At 42.6% G+C, this 21,115-nt stretch overlaps 1 protein-coding gene across 1 annotated transcript; it reads right to left on the reverse strand.

Annotated features, from left to right (window-relative positions):
- Window positions 1-795: 795 nt before the first annotated feature.
- On the reverse strand, window positions 796-21,091 carry LOC110976778 (DDB1- and CUL4-associated factor 8-like). The gene is made up of 9 exons (XM_022230350.2): window positions 21,013-21,091; window positions 17,517-18,659; window positions 15,370-15,510; window positions 14,471-14,565; window positions 12,774-13,009; window positions 11,822-11,929; window positions 10,867-11,117; window positions 8,989-9,105; window positions 796-8,486 (listed from the first exon to the last, which is right to left on the reverse strand). Exons 2-9 carry the CDS (start codon window positions 18,621-18,623, stop codon window positions 8,376-8,378), a joined length of 2,166 nt encoding a protein of 721 aa, XP_022086042.2. The 5' UTR covers window positions 18,624-18,659; window positions 21,013-21,091; the 3' UTR covers window positions 796-8,375.
- Between the last annotated feature and the right edge of the window lie 24 nt (window positions 21,092-21,115).

Here is a 21,115-nt window from a genome sequence, read left to right on the forward strand (position 1 = left end):
CAGTTTCACATATTTGATTTCCCCTTATAAACATTTTATTAAAGTTGCTGCTTTTCATGAGCATTAGCACCAAGAAAATTTGAGCAGTGATCCAGTTCAGTATTTCCACTTGCGGGGTCATTTGGGAACAAAGAACCTGGCATCCTACCCACTGAAGGTTCTTAGTGCTAGTAGGTCAGCATAAATCAGCCTTACCGATAGGGCAAATCTCACAAGTGCGCACATGTATAGAGGCTTTGCGTGGTAGCCATCTTGCTGGGCAATTCCTTTGTTCCACATGGAAACCTCCTTTGTGCATACCCTGTGGATCTAAAGTACTGGCCTGCACGATGGCAGCCATGCAAACCCTCTAGTAACATTCCACTTGTAGGATTTGCTTCACTTTATGCATTTTGCTGTTGGAATACCAAGTTGGCTCATTATAAACCAGTTAACGGATTTCCTTACCCGAAAAAGCTGCTGGGGGCGGGTTTTTTACCTGCAAATTCTTCAACCTTACAATTGCACTTTGACCCAACCAAGCACGATGCATTAATATGTTAACTGGGGAAATAAAAGAAAAATTTAACAAGTGTACATGTCCCCCGTGGAACAAATAAGGAAAATTATGTGTGTTTATACGTCTTCCGGCGTCAAGTGGTTAATTGTGTCTGCTTCACCCACAAATACATGCTTCATTACAACAGGTTAATCAGTGCTTGGTAATCCGTCTCCTCTTCTTCAATTTGGAAATCAAACCTTAACAGCACGAAAGAAGACCACACCTCAAAGAAACAGAGTCTTCTACACACTCACTATCAACAATCCAAAGCTGGATTTTTTTTGCTCATTTAATCAAATGGTTTGAAGCAGTTGATGTTGACATGAAATAAAACAATGCGGTGGATCCAACACATGGACTACAGGGTGACACCATGTTGGAATCAAGTAGTCTGGTTACTTTCGTATTGTTGAGTTGTAGACGCATATTCATGGTCATGGGAACTGTACCAAACAGATTGCATGCCCTGTCTGGCTCCCAAAGCACTTTGTATTAAATTAGTACAGCACCAGACTACCAAACTCCAATGTCGGATTTTCCCAGTTTGCTTTTGTTCAACAAACAAAATCACATGAATGTAGCTATCAATACAAGCAATGATGCTGAAGCTTTGAAAAGCAACCAATTTTGAAATAATCCTTTCATTAAACAATGGCTACAGTAACGTGGATAATGCTTGCATAACTAACAATGCAGATTACACCCAGAATGATAACCGACAGTTGAAAAAAAAAAACGATGCATTAATAATTTCACATGCTTTAATAAATGGACATTGATTTGAAGTGTTCAGACCATAATCAATGTGGTATGTTGTCAACTACGCCACTGTGTGAGAAGTCAGGTTAATGGGTGTAAATTGTATTCAAAACAATTACTTTATCTGTACAAATGTCTATGAATGCACATGTATAAATCGCACTCTCCATCCATCTACCATGGTTTAGGTTCACTGCCAAAATACAGATTCTCTTCCAAGTCAAACGAGAGGGTCCCCTGGTACTTTCAACACGTTAAGAATCCACTATGATGCAACCTCGACTCCGTGGGCCGTGTGCGCCTTCTTTCCGTAGCCCCTGGTCGTGTAGAGTACAAAAATGACGCCGACTGGAAATTCAGGATGAACATACACAAACGTAAATGATTCGCATGCGTATTTCAAAAGATACACGCTCGTGCCCACATATTCTCCTACACGTCACACACGCATAAATCTGCGTCGCGCGTAAATAGACTAAAGGCCAAATTTAAATAGCAGGATATTCAAATTATACAAATGATCGGGCAAGGCATGGTGGGAACCAACTTGGCGCCGCAAGATCATACCCATGGAAACGAGGTTGACTACGATGGTGTGACAGTCATTTTTACCAAGTACATATAGCTCACTGTCCTGAGTGTCTCCAGACATGGTAGAAACACAAAATGCATTGTTTTAAAAACTGCACCACTGTAGGGAGGGCATTGTGTGTACCACTGTTCCATATACCAACCACAGGCACTTTGTACACCTCAGGGTTTGTGGTCCTTCCCCTGTGTGGTTTGCCCAAAGAAAACAACATGTGTTGTGTAATTTACTTCCTGGAAGTCCATTAGCACCTGTCTCTGTAAATAGGCCCTTAAAACAAAAATATCATGTCGATGGGATTTTACAATCTGGATTCACACATTAGGAGATCGATTTTGAGGTTAGATTCCTTGGCTCAATTTCAAGGTGCTGCTAAGCGCACGATATATAGCTGGGGCTCCGCGTAATTTATGGAGACTGTAAGCAGTAAGCATAGCAAATGGCACGCTTACCTCGGAGGAAGAATTTGCATTTGCATACAGCGACAAAACAGTTGAATTCTCTATGCACAAGAAACCGCATGCACAACCAGGCCAAGCACTGCTGAAGAAGTGCTTAAGGTTAGCGATTTTTTTCAGCTGCAGTAAGCCTGACTTTTCTGCTAATGCTAAGCAGCTCCCTGAAATTGGGCCCTGGAGGGGTGGATGAGGTTGGCACTTCTTGGCCCACATCACCCTCCTTCCCTCCCCCTGCACCTCTCACCAACAGCCACCCCTGCACCCGCACCATCAGCCACCCCTGCACCTCTCACCAGCAGCCACCCCTAGACTTGGAAGAGAACTCTGTGGGATTTCACTGAAGGTCACAGTGCCTGATGCTGCTTAAAAACTGGTCCGAGATTCTTACAAATCCACCGGGAGGCACTAACTGCTTTTTTTTTTGAAGGACTGCAGATGGTGCTGGGTAAGACCCAACATGCTACTGCTTTAATACACAGGGCTTGGTCTTTCATTTCCTGCAGTGTCATGGGCGTTGCCAGGATGGTTTTAGGGGAGGGGGGAACTCATCAGCAGCAAACCATTAACAGCAGATAGAGGGAGATGAATTCTGAGGTATTTTCAAGCAAATTGGTGACTCTCATTCCCTCTCCTTTTTCTCGTTTCATTCCCTTCTTTCCTTTTTTCTTTCACTGCTGGGAGGCGGTTCGGGTGACATGTAATTTAGGCACATGTATGAACATGTGTAAATAGAGAACCAAAGTGAATGCGTCACGTGCACAATTAGTGTGTAAAAGGCATTACGGCGAGAACCAGCGCGTGAACCAACAAGCGTGCGTACTTCATTCGTTTGCACTGCACTTTCTGGTTCACAGTGACGTCACACTTCGGTACTCTATAGTCTTTTACAAAAATGACGCATAACTTTTTCACCCATTGCAACAGACTATTAAAGTAACACCGCCACATGCACGTGCAACTCCACCACTAGATTACTGCTTTCAAGAATTTTTTTTCCCCAATCCCTTTCAAAACATTTTTTCTGCACCTCCCGTTTCCTTCCTCCTTGCCAAGAAAGAAAAATTCTGTCGGTAACAAACTCCATAACTGAAAAATACATGTACAGCAGCACCATTTAAGCATGGCCTGTCACTAAACCAGACACTTGGCTCAGAAATAAACCACTTCCACCACCTCCTGCATTGAAGTAAATCAAAGAGGAAAAAACGCATTACTATCTACTGAAAAGACAAACTTTACAACACTTTTTTTCTTGATAAATAGAAATCATCTCTGAATAATGCCATTATTTTTTAAAGCAATATAGTGGTTCACAGCCATATGTACAAAATACATTACTAAACCATATTCAAATGTCTAATTCGCAAGAAATTTCATTATTCCGACCCCCCCCCAAAAAAACCAAAACAAAAAAAAATTCAACTGTAAGTATTTGCGTTTTGACGGACACACATTGATGTGATGCCAGTTTTTCAGTGACTTAAAACATTATTTTTGTCATTACAAAAGATTGACCATACAGGATTCCACTGCATCTATGAGTGACCGTGGCATTTCCATTTCAAACATACCGGTCTGTAACTTTCCTCTGACCAATACTGCCTTCCTTTGACCTATACAGTCAAATACTGAATACCCATGACTTTTCCCATGATCAAACATACACGTAGATTTATGCCCGTGGCCTTCCACGATAAAATATTTACGTGTATGCCCACAGCTCTTCCACAATCAAAAATCTGTGGCCATGGCTTTCCACTAAAACAAACATGTGCCCATGGCTTTTCCTCAGTCAAATACATATATGTACATGTATCTGTGACCATGGCTTTCCCATGATCAAGCTCCTGTGCCCATGGTTTTCCACTATCAAACATACGTGTGGATGTGTGCCTATGGCTTTTTCTCAGTCAAATATCTGTGGCCATGGCTTTCCCGTGATCAAGCTCTTATGCCCATGGTTTTCCACTATCAAGCATATGTGTGCCCATGGCTTTCCCATTACCAAAAATGCAACCCACAAGTAACACTTACTTTCAAATTATTTGCTGGATATTCTTGTTCTTTTGTATGAAACTGAAGCTTACAATGTTACCTTTTCAAAACTGACGACTTTCTCTCTGAAGCAAACTCAATCAACTCTGAATCTGCAAACTCGGAGACTGCACAGTGATTAAACAACCTGTCTTCCAAAATAAGCATCAACTTCATCAAGTTCAAAACTAGAGAGAAAGTCCAAGAACTCAAAACAATGCAAACAGTTGGGTGGTGATTTAGAGATATTTAGAGACTGCATAAACAAAAACATGAGTTGTGTTACGTAATTGAAAATATCTCTGAAATGTAAAGAGAGCTTCAAATGAAATTTTCAGACTATATACTAAAAATTCTGAAACTGAATCAATTATCTCTAGCAAAAGCTTTTGGGAGAAAATAGATGCTACTTTTGGGTTGCAGTCTTTTTTAGAAAGGGGGCCACCCGGCAAACCTGTACGTGTAGGCCCATGTACAGCTTTGCCATGATTAAAACCGTCCTATGTCTTATGCACAGATGCATTCTTGACACAGTTGTCCTATTAGTCAAAATCAGCCAAGTGACATATGATAACATGTCGCCCTGCAGAGGGAGAAGTGGAAGGAATTTTTGACTGACTGATACAGCAAAAGGAGGGTTAAGTATGTAGTAGTGCATATATATGTATACCCACGGCTTTTCCTTAATCAAGTACACTGTATCCAATGCCTATGGGTGATCAAGCACCTATGTTCATGGTTCCACAATCAAGTACCTGTGCCCATGGCTTTTCCTTAATCAAGTACACTGTATGCCTATGGGTGATCAAGCACCTATGTTCATGGTTCCACAATCAAGTATCTGTGCCCATGGCTTTCCCTTAATCAAGTACACTGTATCCATTGCCTATGCGTGATCAAGCACCTATGTTCATGGTTCCACAATCAAGTATCTGTGCCCATGGCTTTTCCATCAGGCACTTACATGTATGTCACAGCTCTTCCTCAATCAGGTACATGTATGTGTCAGTGCCCATGGCTCATGGCCAAGAATCAACCAGTACATGTAAGCCCATGGCTCAACACAGTCAGGTATCTACATGATGCCCATGGCTTTTCTATGGCCAGGCATCTGCATGTAAGCTCGTGGCTCTTACACAGTCAGGTTTCTGTACATGTATGCCCATGGCTTCTCTATGGCCAAGCATATGTACATGATGCCCATGGCTTTTCTATGGCCAGGCATCTACATGTAAGCTCGTGGCTCTTACACAGTCAGGTTTCTGTACATGATGCCCATGGCTTTTCTATGGCCAAGCATCTACATGTAAGCTCGTGGCTCTTACACAGTCAGGTTTCTGTACATGTATGCCCATGGCTTCTCTATGGCCAAGCATATGTACATGTAAGCCCATGGTTCAACACAGTCGGGTATCTACATGATGCCCATGGCTTTTCTATGGCCAGGCATCTACATGTAAGCTCGTGGCTCTTACATGTACACAGTCAGGTTTCTGTACATGTATGTCCATGGCTTTTCTATGGCCAAGCATCTACATGTAAGCTCATGGCTCTTACACTGTCAGGTATCCATACATGTACGCCCATGGCTTCTCTATGGCCAAGCATGTGTAAGCCCATGGCTCTTACAAAGTCGGGTATCTACATGTATGCCCATGGTTTCTCTATGGCCAAGCATGTATAAGCCCATGGCTCTTACACAGTCAGGTATCTACATGTACAGTATGCCCATGGCTTTTCCATGGTCAAGCATAAATCCACATATGTACACATAGAGTATGCCAAACACTCTTTCCCCATGGCTCAAGAACGACGTGGACACTTCTCTGAGATTGTGCACAGATTCATACAGAGTTTACATCGTCACACAACAACATAAACTGCCATTTCGTGATTACAACTCAGAGCACATGGTCAGCGAAATGTTCCTCCTTCTGTTATGGTATGCAAATTTTGATTTTTTTGTTCTTGAATACCTGTGAGCTAGAAACGAAAAATCATGCACTTGTAGATTAACTTATGCCCAAATAACCTCAAAAAGCTCAAACACTTTTAAACTGAAGGAAAAGTCTTCCTATGTGAACGTAACTATGAACTACAAATTTAATTTGTTGATCATAATACTTGGTAAATACATTAATAAAATACACACTTATTTTCTCACAATAACAAAAATCTTTGCAACTATGGACATTGATTTTTTGCATTAAATTCTAACATGTTCAACTTCTTCAATTGCCTGGCATGCTTCAAACTCTCTTGCCAAAATCAAAACATGATGAACAGTTGCAGTTCCTTTGTTTTTACGGCAACAAGAGGGGCGAAAAAAAGCACAAAAAAAGCTCATTTCAAATGTGACAAATGGGTTATTCAGCTCTGTGCATCCATTGTAATTCGTGAGCTGGAAAGAAGGTTAGTCATATTAATTATCAATATTTATGATACAATAAACTAGATCATTCTCTTCAACTCATCCAAAAATATGATGTTACTCATACACGTACATCTCTCCCACACACCCGATTCTTCATTAATTTATTCGTAGATTGGGTAAACTGCCGAAGCTGTCCTTTGAGGCTGTCTGTTCTCATCAAAGCTTTACATGCAGATATAGATTTTTTTTTTATTTTAGCTTCAAATAGCCGACAGGCTGGTTACAAAACAAGATTTCAGACATGGAGTCTCAGTGGCTTTTGCTCTGAAGTGTAAAACTGAAAAATGATGGCTGAATGTGAGGCAGCATCTTAAACTTTGGAACACTTCTTTCTCTTTTGTGGTTCTCCGCATGGCAACCAGGTGCCTTCTTGACCGCCAAACATTCACAGTTGCCCATGAACATATTGGCTTTCTCTTCGGGTTCGGCTTCATAAATGTACATGTACTCGTACCAGGCTCTCAAATCATTTCTGAATTATTTACACATGAAACACTGTTGGACAGCTTTCCACGACTAAAAGTGGAACTCCAAGGAGCAGTGCGCTCTTATCTTTGGAGATGAAATTTATCAAAATGAAGCCGGACCCAGAAACATAGCAGATGTCTGGAAACCCAAATGACATCTTTACACAGATGTTCGACTTGGGAGCCTAAGTTTTCAAGCAATCCCTTCCTTGATCCTAGATACATGTACATTGTAACTTGAAAGATTTATCCAATTATGCCCTTACTCTCCTCATTAAAGGTTTTCATCACTGTCCCCGGAACATTCAGATCAAGCCAGCCGGACAGCAGTGACAAGTGTTCCTAGTAAACGCAACGATGGGACTTCGACCAAGACAAAAATTTCACCCTATTTCTTTTAAACAATGTTAAATCCAACGAAGGCCTTGAAAGTCATGAAACACTATTCAAACTGTTGCTTTATAAATTTTGCCGAGTTGTAAAAACCGAACCCTCAAATATCAACCATTAGGTACTTGCACCGAACCTCAAGTCGCATCTTACTTAAAAGGAACTGTGACAAAGAAATCACTCTGTCATTGTTCATTCTGATACATGTGATCTCACTGGTGGACTTGTGCCTGCCTGTAAGCCTATTACATCTCTCAAATTTACACCTGCTAGTACCCAAAACTGAAGTACTTACAATCCCATTTGAGAGCCTCTTAATACTCGTACTGGTACTTAATCAAATATACTCTCACAATCACAGAAACAATTTCTTCCATTCGTGCTCTTGAAAAATAGTCCTATTCACAATATGAGCACTTCGGTAAATTTACTGGTACTCAAATTCATCACGAGCATTAAACTCACAGCATGATGCTCGTACTCACCAAAAGCACTCAGTTATAGCTGGTTAGACTTACTGGTACTCAAGCTCACAGAATGAGTAAACCACCAATACTCGCGACCTGGTACACTAAAAAAGGTACTCAATTACAGCTAGTTAAAGTTACTGGTACTAAAACTCACAAAGTGAGTAAACTATTGGTACTCGTGACTCAGTATTCAACTGCAGCTGGTAACAGTACCTTGTCTCCCTGTGACCTGTCTACGACGGAGCACACTGTGAGCGCTCGTGAGGAAGTCCCTCTTCGTCATCCTCACTACTATCTGAGTCAGAGCTGGATGAGTCGCTGTCCATTTCCCCTGCCTCTCTGGCCTAAGGAGAGGAGAAGGGCAGCGGTGAGGATATCTGATACTAGATTCGATATTTAGCAGGTCGGAAGTCACAATCCATGTCATTGTCATTCATTGCCACTGTCATGGTCACCGACAAAACCTAATTTTCTTCATTTGCTAAGCAGATAGAGTTACATGTAACTCTGCCCAGCTACATCTCAGATGGTACATCAGGAACATCATCAGTCAGCACATGATAATAAAGCTCTTTATGACTCTATCTATGACCCAGTCTGTCAACCCACATGTAAAACTCTCCCATCTGTCTCTCAGCAGTCTACAAGCTGTCTAACTTAGATTGTGCATCAGAATAGGTCATGTCCCTGTCAATAACCTTTACCCCCAAGGGACAATTGAAATCCTGCACAACCTTGTTGGATTCACCATGGATAGGGATAAGGGTCCATGTATTTATGAACCTGTCTACCACCCTGTCTGTCACACTACATGCATGCATGTACATCACCCCATCTGTCTCTCACCTGTCTACGAGCTCTACGTCTCAGGTGGTGCATAAGGAACATCAGCATGTGTCCATCAATCATGTCTGGTTCCCTGCTTCTCTCCTCTTCTCTCTCACGGCGGTTGCTGTACATAGTCTGCAAATAAAAACCAGCACTGGTTTCTCATTTGAATTTCCAAGAACAACAGGGCTCAATATTCAAGGAAAATTCCGGAACTTTAAGAGTTTTCCCATCAACTATGAAAGGAAATGGCTTACTGCTAGGTTTCAGTCATCTCATGAGTTTTATAACAAGAATTAACAAAAAGGGGGTTTGAAATGTTGAAATCTTTTGACCGGCCCCGTATTGAAATCAATCACAATTCAAATCATAACTGTCAGATGACAACTCACAAGGGCTGACCACTGATAAAGGAATGCTTTTGATACAACTGATCCAACTAAAATTATCTAGTGACCAGAACTGTAACGTATCCGAAAGGTCAAAGGTGAAAAACGTGTTCTAAAATGTTCGCGCACTGTGATCACTCACTGTACGGTATTGTGTGAAGGACTGCCTCTGCAGAGGTTGGGTTGACCAGATAAACTGCAAGGAGAAAACTGCCGATAAAAATTCCCAGTTTGGGTTATTGGTCAACTTTGTAGCAGTACATGTACATGTACAGTACATTGTCTACAGCTGTCGTGGAACTTTCCAAGAGGCCGGCAGAGTTGTAAGTTTTAAGGGTTTTTGTGAAACTTTGTAGAGACATCAAGTTCAATTGTAGCAGATCAGCGACGTGTACATTCCACATGCACGATCATGTAGGCATATTCAACATGATGTTTAAGGGGCAGTTCAAAGTGTGCCCGCTATAGATGTAATGCTAGTCTGCTGTATCGGCTCATTTAGAAAATCAATGTTTATTTCATTATGCATAACATGAATGTGTAATTTGTATTCATTTGTTAATTGATAAGAAATATTTTGTTTATTTTTCGATTAAACTTGGCAACTTGGCATGACATTCGGCACCCGATGTACTCCTTGGTGTAGAACTTGCTCTGGTGCTTGGTGAATCTACTAGACAGATTACCCCGTACACATGCACTCAGCCTCCGACTTGAGTACTGGTGTACTTAAGCTCATGTTTGCCTGCCTGTACCTTATGCTATGCTGGGAGTAAATGACCAGAGTGACTTGTTCCGGGTAGCAGTTAAGCAGAAAATGTAACAAGAACAAACAAACTTTGGGGGAAGTGAATTTTTCACCAACAGTGCATTTTGCTACTTCTAAAACCTGCACATTGCACTTCAAGCTCAAAGCAGTGTGCAGAAATGACATCTACTTGAATCAGTCCTGAGATCTGGCGACTTTCGGTGGTTACAGTTGACTATGTCACAAATATCTATTTCTGTAATTATGTCACAAGAACGTATTTACATGTAGGCTATTTACAACCACTGTGGTACTAGTGAAAGAATTGTGGGGGCTTGTTTAGTACTTGACTTGTGGTACTTGGACTGCAACACAACATGTGGCTGACTAGGTGAGAAAAAAGTCCTGTTTCCCATTTCATGACATCTGGAAATAGGCTAGGCAGGAAGGATTTTTAGGGAAGAGGGCGCTCTTTTTCTAACTCTGATTCAGTCAGGAGCCAAGTGTTACCTGCATGGAAATGACCACGAGAGAGGTTGGGCGGTACAGTATCAAAAGTGCAAATTGCATGCAATACATAATCTTCTTAAATTTCTTTATTTCCAATTTCAAATTTTACAAACCGTGTCTAAAAAAACCTTATGGTCACGCGGTCCAAATAGGGCAGGTAGCCGAAACAGGACCCTCAACTTTTTTTTTTTGGCCTTTAGTCATTTGATTGCAACTCTGCTGCAGTCACAACGAGGAACAACTTCTCACCTGCTTCAATCCTTCCAGCTGTGTGGGCTCGGCGGAAGTGGGCATCCAAATCTTGACGTCATGGTCTAGCCCGCTGGTGGCCAGCACCGCACTGGACGGGTGCGATTCTAGACAGTTGACCACGCCCTGTACATCGCCCTTCATGTACTGGACGATCTTCTCCGTGTTCTTCTCCCACAGAAAGATGTTGCCGCAGTCGCTGCCGCTCACCACAAACTGGCTCTGGGGCCCGTAGAAGTTGACCCCTTTTACTGATGCGACAAAGAGATAAAACAGAGTGCAACAATGCCGTATAGTCGTTGAGAATTCTGATTCACCACTTCCCAGGTTTGCAACAGGACTTAGGAATGAACGACTTGTCATGACTTTTGCGTGACGTGTGACTGACTTGTGTATGATTCGTGACTGACCTGTGGTGACTTGTGACTGACCTGTGACTTGTGATTGACTTAGGGTGATTGTGACTTGTGCCTGACTTGTGATGACTTTTGACTGCCTAGTGATTACTTTTGACTGACTTAAGGTGATTTGTCACTGCCTTGTGGTGACTTGTGACTGACTTGTGATTACTTGTGACTGCCTAGTGATTACTTATGACTACCTTGTGGTTACTTGTGACAGACTTAAGGTGATTGGTGACTTGAGTTTGACATCCTGGTGAAAATCAATCCTCCGGGTATAAAGTAAAACATGATGGTAACTCCTATTGATTATCATCATGCTAAATTCTTTCCATGGCCTGAAACTTGGAAGAAGCTCTGGCGTCTTATAACATTCACTTTTTAGGTCGAATAACATACTTTAAAGTGTCCTAATAAAATAAAATAAATGTACTCCAACAAGTTTTGTGGAGAATGTGGATTTGGGATTGTTGGACTGACTTGGTGACAGCCTCACTGGACTCGCATGTAGCACCTTGAATCAAGACTAATGCACAGCGACCCCTCCCCCTTACCTGTCTGGTTGTTGCGATGACCCTTGTAGCAGTGAACCGACTCTGCACCGTCGCTGTGGGTGCTGTCAAACAGGTAAATATCCTCATCATTGTAGCTGGCCAAGATTTCTGGAGTCAAAATGCCAGACAAAACAAAACATGCGACACTTCCATCAAGTTCGCCCAGGACGTGTATAAACTTGGAACAGTTGTGACGGAATCCAGCAAAATGAGTCTTAAGGCCATGTTTCTGGTACATGTACCTGCACATGAAATCCTGTTATAGTTTGCATGAGAAAGAGCAAATGGAGTTCTTTGTTTTGATGTACTGCGCATGCAGACTAAAAATTGGCAACAACTGGGTGAAAAATAACACAGTGCAAGATCTTCTTCAAGACCTTATACTCAAACCTTTCTCTGACGACTTTAATAGGGTCACACTTTTCTGTGACAACACCTCAGCAAAGTCTGTATACTGACTACTTGTCTGTGGAGGTCAACTGTGTGAAGAGCCCTCCAACGTCCATCTGCCATGACCAGATGGTCTGGCAAATGTCGCTCCATAACTCTGTCTCAGAGCTTAACCCTCCTATGCTGAAGTCACTCTTTGGGTCACTTGGTAAACACCTCAAAGAAGCACAGCTGTGTTGTGTTGTGCACTGTACCAACAGTCCCTCAGATTGCACTTTTGTGCTGCCCAACAACTGTGCTTCACTGTTTCATGTGCATAATTGTGCAGTAAACCAAATGCAGTGAAGAGGACTGCACAAAAGACCCTGTGTCATTTTGTGCTGGCAATCTACTGTGTACACACTGAACCTGTGCATGTTTGTGTTCCATGTAGAAAATACATACACAAGAGTGACTGTTGGGCACTCGTGCACATTTGAGATGTTTTCTTAATTCGTTTTCCTGTAATTTGTCTAAAAACAAATAAATAGACAAAAATTAATAAGACGTTGAAATGCCCTACCTCTGCCGTTGTAGGAGTACACACAGCAAGTGACGTTGGCACGCGTCTCGCTGCCCATCAGGTGATGGGGGCAGAATTTCTTCACCAGACCCTCCCTCTCGTCAGTCACCTTTCTGCGGTCGTAGATGCGCACGAAGTGGTCCCGGCCGCCCACACAGAACTCGTCGGTGTTCATGGGGTTGAGGAAGATGGTGTAAAGGGGGACTTTCCGCACCTCCTCCTTCACGGTTACCAGTCTGAAAAATGAAACGGACATGTTTACGGTCTCAGCACACTGAGACTGCCACGACTGGATTTGGTTCAGATTCTTGATAGCACCTTAAATCAATGATAAAGCCGAGTTACATGCATACATATGGATATACATGTACATACATGTATGTAAGGGCATTAGGGAAATTTGAGTACAAATCCAGTCTTGATCCAAGACTTCCTTATGTACAGTAGTATACCAAACTATCGGTTTAGTTAGCTAGCAACCCGACTTCAGTGACTTTTTCTGTAACAGTTGTCTCAAAGTGGCACATAAGTGAAACTCAAGCTGCATCCAAATTTCTTGTCAAGAGCTAGGTCCTCAATCCATTACACAGACATGGAGAAGCCCAGGCAATAGACCTAGCTGTTGCTCTGGAAGCCTGTTTCCAACACGGCTTTAGTAAAGATGACAGGAAGTAGAACAGGGGCGGAACATGTACATGTATGTACCGCATATTGTATATGAAATTCATAGTGTGCAAATGCAGCGCACAGTAGTGTTGAGCACAAAACAATCCTGTCAGTCATATTGGACTTACGTAATTGCTACCGACAAAGTGCTGCTAACCAGAGCATGCTGTGTAATATGGATTCCCTCTGTTTTCTGGCCACTTTCTAAATAAGTACCGTTTTGAAAACAGCCACATGGAATAAATTCACTCACAAATTCTCTGATTAAGTGCACGTCTGCCACATGTTTGAATGGAATTTTTTAGTTTTCATCAGATCTGTTTGGTGTGATGTATGTATACACTTCTCATTTGAGTTTTTTTTTTCTGCCTGTTTAACGTCCTAACTTGTCGTTTTACTATAATTGTTTTTATTTGGATTTTGCTGCAATTTAGCTGAATGGCTACAAATGCATTTTTTATCAATAATAAAATGCACCGTTGTGAAGCCTACCGGTATTACAAGTTAACCGGAAATCATCTGGTCTGACGTTGCAAGCTACTGACCGTGGAAGGCAGCCACGGGCATACTGTCATGATGCATCCTGCAACGCACAGCGTTCTCTACAAAACATTATTTCCCTCACATGGAAATAGTGATATCATCGCAGTTCTATTGTGCTTAAATATAAATCGCACTTTTTATTTCTTTAGCTATACAAATCGCGATTTCACTGAACTAAATGGGATTTAATGGCAATTTCCAAGTAGACAACAAGGTCCGTGCAAAATTGTCTATGTTGTTTACAACGAGATTTGCAAAGCGCAAAGTTCAATCGCACTGTGTCCACTTTCTTGTGTTTTCAACGGTATGTGTACAAAAGTGGAATGTGACAAAGCCATATTGCCAACAGCATTCGTTTGTCATTGTCTTACATGTACCCTCAATGAATAAACTTTGAGAATTCACTCACGTACATGTCTAGTAACTACATATCCCCTTCTGGTGCCCCGCCCCCTACTATGCCCTTCTTGATGACAACCCAGCCTTACTTGGTAGCTTTGGAGCCCCGCAGGTCAATGTTGTACACGGCTGCATCCTCGCCACATGAGAGAAACACAACGGGAGAGTCCGGCTCCAGACCAAGCTGTCAGGCAACCAAAACATGGGCAGAAAGGTAGTCAAAATTGGAACTAACCATCCTCTCATTAAACGTTCCTCTGTGTTCAGACTTTTGGAGATGCTCCCCTACTTGTAGTCCTATACATGTATAATCCTAACAAGTTAATTTATGTTAACCATCTCATTAATTACTCAAGATGATGTTGTCATCGCTTTTAAAGTGACGTATTAGAGAAGCACCTGTTCTTGTACATGTAACGTCTTAAGCAACGAGTCTCATACTCATGTACATGTACAATGTAGGGTTGTGGTTCAAAGTACGGAATGTATCGGTGCTTGGTTATGAAGAGTCGTAGATGAGTCCATAACCAGTTCCTACATGTACATGTGCATCAAAAGTCAATCACTCGAGTCAAGTCACAAATTATTCAAATGAAAAGTAACTAGCATTCTTCCTATTGCTCACACTGTTACTTACCACTGGTCTCGTGAAAGGACCTGGAATAGAACTTGTGATAGATGCAACAACACTGGCTTGTACTGAAAGTACCCGGTATTTATTCAGTGTACTGCACTTGCAATTTTTAGATATACATGTAACCTACATACATTGTATTCCTGCCTACCAAGAACAGATCAAGTCTACAGAAAGTCATGAAAGTAGATACAGCTCACGACTGATTAGATACAGAAAAAAAAATAGAAATGGTAACCAGGAATAAGCGGGCAAAGTCTAAAATTGGCGCAATGTATTTGTAAATTTGGGCACAGTTTCAGTCCAAGAGTCTATTCGTGTTTAAACCTTTCCCTGTCAACTGTGTTTCCCTACCTTATGGGCGGCTCCCTTGTGTTGGACCAGTTTCTTGGTTCCTTTGCAGATGCCGGTGCTGGACAGCTCCCCCACACGGACTTGACCATCCCGGGCACAGCTGACCAGAGTCGTGTCCCCGCTGAAGGGCATGAACTTGGCCTGCCCCAAAAGATTGATATCCAGACAAATTCCTGTCACATTTTGCATTCTCAGGTTCGGCTTTGTGACTGGAAACCCCCCCTCGATGAGAAAATTCCTGAACAGCATGAGGCTTTGTTAGAAGACGTTCCACTTTCCACATCACTTGAGCACAACTGTATGTTTAGTTTATCAGCCACCGGTAGACTGTGGCTGCATCCCAATCTGATGTCTAGAGCTGTGTCTAGGTCTTCGCTCCATTGGAAACACACGGAGATGTGCAGACAACAGACCGACATGTAGCCGTAGCTCTGGAAGTCCATTTTGGACATGGCTATGACTGGCCGTCAGTCTACAACTAAGGAATAGTCCATTGAGTCTACATGTAAGTGTTGACAAGAATTGCTTGCATGTACCCAAGATGAATGAAAACAAGATCCCCTTCAACCACTTTGTGATCATTCCACAACACACTTGAACAAGGTACATAGCTATTTTAACCACTCCCTGCCGGGAATTCCGGTACCGGACACATATGCTTTATATGCATGGCCGGGGTCTCCGAACTCGGACAAAGGGAACAAGGCCTTGTAATAAAATACCGTACTCCGAACAAAAGACCGAGCTGCTGGGAATTACTGACATTTTTTCACTCTCAAAAGTGGAGACAATCTAGCCTTGTTTTGAAACAGTATACCACGGTTTTGGGCACTTAGTGCAAGCGGATTACCACCAGGGACAAGAGCGCTCCACCACTGCAGCGATGAGCCACATAGCACCGCTGCACACTAATTTGGCCCCTATTGAAAAGACTTCAGCAGCGCACTGTGCCAGGTTCATGAACAAAAGAAAGTTATATAACACCACAAAATCTGGGCTCTTTTTACAAGGCTGCAGGCCTGGCTGAAATACTCAGGCGTCAATGGATTTTGTCTGTCCGGCTACAGTAGACACCAGACAGTCCTTCACGTGTTTGTAAGTGTCCAGTAAATGAAGATAGGAATTTTTAAAGAGTTTTGAAACAGAAAAAAATGATAAATATCCCGGCCCAGCATCATCAACATTGATAACTGCCCCAGCAAGAAGTGGTTAAACAGTTGAAAATACAAACTTTTTAGAAGGCAGGATAAGGTACCAAAACCACAGTCTTTCACAATGTTGGACTTTACAAACACTGACCCTTGATGGTCATTAGTTTACCATGTGTGCAACATTTCCTGCCCCACTGTCACTTTTTTTGGAATTCAGACGATGCTTGGGCAAAAACTCTGTTTACAAACTCATTCGAAATCACTCAAGCGTGGGGACGAGTGCATACATCACCCCACACTTCCTAGACCAGTCATCATGATGAATCATTACATTGTTCATGATGAGTTTTAAAATGTCCTCCATGTACGTTAGGTACAAGGAGGACATTTTTAAACTTTGAAATGGTTCAAAAGTAGTGGGGCATACAGGTATACATGTACATTTTGCAGCAAAACCTGACTTTAATTAAGGCCAGATGAAAAAAAGTCTATAAATACAGGTAAAACATCAAAAGGAAATCGGCAGATTATGAAAGGTTGCATGCCCGGAGATTTCGATGGGCATTAAATACATTTACCACATCTTGAAGAAGTGACATTACAGTTCCAAGTGGCTTTCATTAATTCTAGGGAGCTACATGTAAATGTCAAGAGCACTGATCCATGGGCCTGTTGGTTTCACATGGATTCGAATCACGATCAGTGATCCCACGTTGGTTCACTGACACCAGAACGTACATGTATGGCACACGTACTTTATGGATGGTGCGAACCACCGCTGCGATCACTGATCGAGATCCAGATCTGCTTGAAACAAACAGGCCTCAAATACTGACTGGATAGCGCATCAAGATGGAGGGCGAAAGTCACAAGGTGCCATCTATAAAAGGCTCAAAAACTGGCTCATGCATGGGACTGAATGTAAGATAGAGGGACAAACTGCTGCACAATAATTGACAAGTCTCATAGTATAGGCCTTTACTTTGACAGGCTTACCTGAAAAACGTTGCTTCTGTGCCCACTTGGGTAAACAAGCACGGTCTTCTGTCTTGCCCAATCCCAGAGCACAATGCTGAGGTCATCACTCCCCGACGCAAGGAGCTTTCCCGATTGGTTGAAGTGGAGCGTGTTCACGCATCCCTCGTGGTGCTTCAGTTCACAGTACTTCTCAAAGCGTGACACCATGTGCGCGCTGCCGATGGCCTTGTAGCAGAAGCTGAGTTGTTCCTTGGGCGCGCCAATCTGGCGGGCGCGCAGCATGGGTATGGCGCGCCAGCTGGGGTTGGGCAGCTGCTTGGCCAGGAGCTCGTCCTCCAGGTCGCTGCAGAGCTCAGCGCCACTGGTCTTGTTCTCAGCATCGGCGGCATCGCTTCCCCTCTCCTCGTTGCCCTCTCGCTCCATGTCCGACTCCGTCTCGCTGCTGTCGCTGTGCGATCGCTGGCTGCGCGTGCTGGAGTCCGTGCCTCGTCTCTCGTCCTCGTCGCTGCTGTCGGACCGGTCGCCTTCCCCCGATTCCTTGTTCCGCAGACGGTATGACCGTCTGGAAGGTCGCGACTTCCGATCCTTCAAGAACGACTCCGCTCTGAGACTGTCCAACAGTTTGAGGGACTTGCACAAGTTCTTCTTCGATGCATTTTTAGCATCATCGGTGGCCATTCCTCCTTCTGTCTCTCCACCCTCTGTTGATTTACCAGGGTTTTCTCCGGCTGTGGCAGCTTCTGTGCTAGACTGTTGCCCATCTACAGCTGTTGCATCCTCTGTTGCCTTTCCCTCTGGCTTTTTGCCAGATTCTCCAGTAGCCATTTTGTCCAATTTAGTCGAGTTCTTATCAAGGGACGCTCCGTCTGTCGTGCCCCCTCCGTCTGTGTGCCTGTCGCTCACCTCTGGAAGAATTGTACTGTTCTCAGTACAGTTCTCTCCCATTTCCCCACTGTCTTTGCTCCCTAGTTTGTCACCGGGTCCAATGTGTCTGACTGCATTCTCCGCCAGCTCGTGTTCAGTAGTTCTGTCGTTGCCGTGATTGCGGCCCTTGTCATCGGTGTCCATGTGATTAGACACTTCTTTGTCACAGTCAGTGGCTATGTCCATGTCTTCATCTGCCATTGTGCCTCTGTGTCAGCGTATTACCTTCATCTGCACCTGTTGAAGTGACACATTCAGCCAAATCTAGATTTTCATGGCAATTAAAACAAGCGAAGTCACTACAACTTTCAGGATGTCAACAATCTTCTTTGCGAGGTACAAAGCACGTACAGCACTATACAGAACATTCGCACTTTGGCATCATGCACATGTTCACGTACCATTCAAATACTGACACACGAGTTGTACATGTCTTTGCCAACACAATTGGGTATATGCGCATTTATAGTTATCACACTGAACCGATCATAAATAGTGCAAACAACAGGTAGGCTGTCACAAGTTTGAAAGGGTCTTATCATGTGCATGTTGATGCTTCACGGCTGAAATGACCACATCACCGCTTTGTGTTTTCTTGACGTCACTGCATTCCATTGACCTTTGACCTCTCTCCCTCCTCTACTCATTTCTTCCTGCAGTGTCTCTTTTTTTTCATTTAGGCCTATTCTTGTTCCATTTATCTTTTGCTAAAAATTATCATGCTTATGTTATTTTTCTCATCAAGTGGTTTTTCTCCTCAACCAAAGTTGGGCTTGCCCAAAGTAGGCACTGGACAAAGTTGGGACAACAGCACTCACATATCACATACACGTACTGTACACTCACATTTTGAAATGGGAACACCAGCCGAACAGAGAAAGCCAACAATTCTAAATCGACTGATCTGGCTCCGGGCTCTTTCATGGGGAGGAGTATTAGGGACCACGTACACTTTTTCAAAACTCAAAATGATAGTGCATTGCAGATACCGGTAGGACAGAAAATGTTTTGTTATTTCCTTACAAGATCTGCTCCCTAGGAGCAAAGGGGTCTCAAGGAAAAGTACTTTCAGTTCATAAGTGAAAACTAGAGGGAAAAGATGGATGGTTCCTTACTTAGGAACCCCCCTGTGCTTGAAGGGTAGCTGCAATCAATTTGTTTTGATACAAACCTTCAAAATGCACCTTTGTATCTAAGACAATCTTTTGTTTCACTATTTCAAAGGGTATTTTCCTGCCTTTTAGGTTTTATGCTAATGATGATTTCCATATTCATGAGCAACACCATGATGCCATCCAGGAAGAAAACCTCAATGTTACATTAGTTTTTACACAAAAAGTCCTGTATTTTTGTAGATTTCCCTGGACACAGTTTTCTTTTCTGATTCCTTGTTGTTTATGTACACAACAAGAAGAAAGCATCAATCCCTCTTTCAGAAATGTTTTCACTAAGTACACTCAGGGTTCATGATTTGAACAGAAACACCTATGCACTGAACCATGCCTTCCCTTGATGACGTCACAGCAACAGCGCCCTCAAGTGTCTCAGAAAGCATGAGTAATTTGAATCATTTAAAAACATGCACTCTGCAATGCATTTAACCAATAAGAATGAAGAGTGACAAAATAAGAGTTTTCATGTGCTGAAGAACAATACAAAGTTGAAGAAAAATTGTGTCTGAGAAAAATTCATTGCAGCTACATGCACATGTATACTTTAAGTTATAAAATTTCTTCTGGGCCTACACTTTCAGCCAAAACTCATTTTCACAGGTTCGATGGCTTTCTGTCCACAAACATAATCAGAAAATTAAATTCATGAATCATGCATCACTTGGGCATGTAACTGTGGGTCTCTGGTCAACACGTGCGGTGGCCGGGTGTAAAAATAAGGCAATTGACCCACATTAACCGCAGTGACTTGTATGGGAATGACTTCTCGATACAACTAAATTCTTGGCACCTGATCAAGTTCATGTCACTCGCAACAATGATTACAAGTTACAGCTGATAAAAAAAAATCTTTTAACAATAACATCACTTCTGATAATTTTCGACCCAACCATGTTAACATAACTAACACTGAAACTTGAAAAGAAATTACGACTTTATCCAAAAAAGCTCAACAAAGGCAAATTTGCTCAAACTTCAAAGATCATGTTCATACCTTGCATTTCCATTGTACCAGAAACGAACATGTTCAAAATGACTCACAGACTCCCAGCTATAAATTATCAACTATCAGACTTTGCCCAAAGTTAGTCATGCTACTAATTGCTAGTTCTGGAAACCGACTAGGCTCCAACAGAGCACTGGCCTCGAGGCCTACATATCGTACACGCATAGGCTTACGGCGCATGCATACATGCAACCTACGTAAACAATGTTCAGCTGTTAGTGTTCGGCCTTGTGTTACTCTGATATGTCCGCCAACAGGACAAAGTTTGTTTTCATTTTTCACATCATCAAACGAGTCAGGGAACCCCTAATCCTCACAACTCACAACCTTAAGAACCAAAGAGCACACTTCTGCATCTAAAGACATATTTTGAATCCGTAAAACAAAGTGTCGTAACACAGGAAAAACTTACACAAAATGACAATTAATGTCGAGGCTAGAGGACGGACGGGACTTTGCTGGTGTTTTAACAGAGCGCCCTCTGTTGAGACAATGATCAGAGAATAATGATCGTC

This window comes from Acanthaster planci, linkage group LG10 (assembly GCF_054643075.1).
Source record: "Acanthaster planci isolate LZ-2023a linkage group LG10, COTS_SCS, whole genome shotgun sequence".
In the NCBI taxonomy this organism is placed as follows: Eukaryota; Metazoa; Echinodermata; class Asteroidea; order Valvatida; family Acanthasteridae; genus Acanthaster; species Acanthaster planci.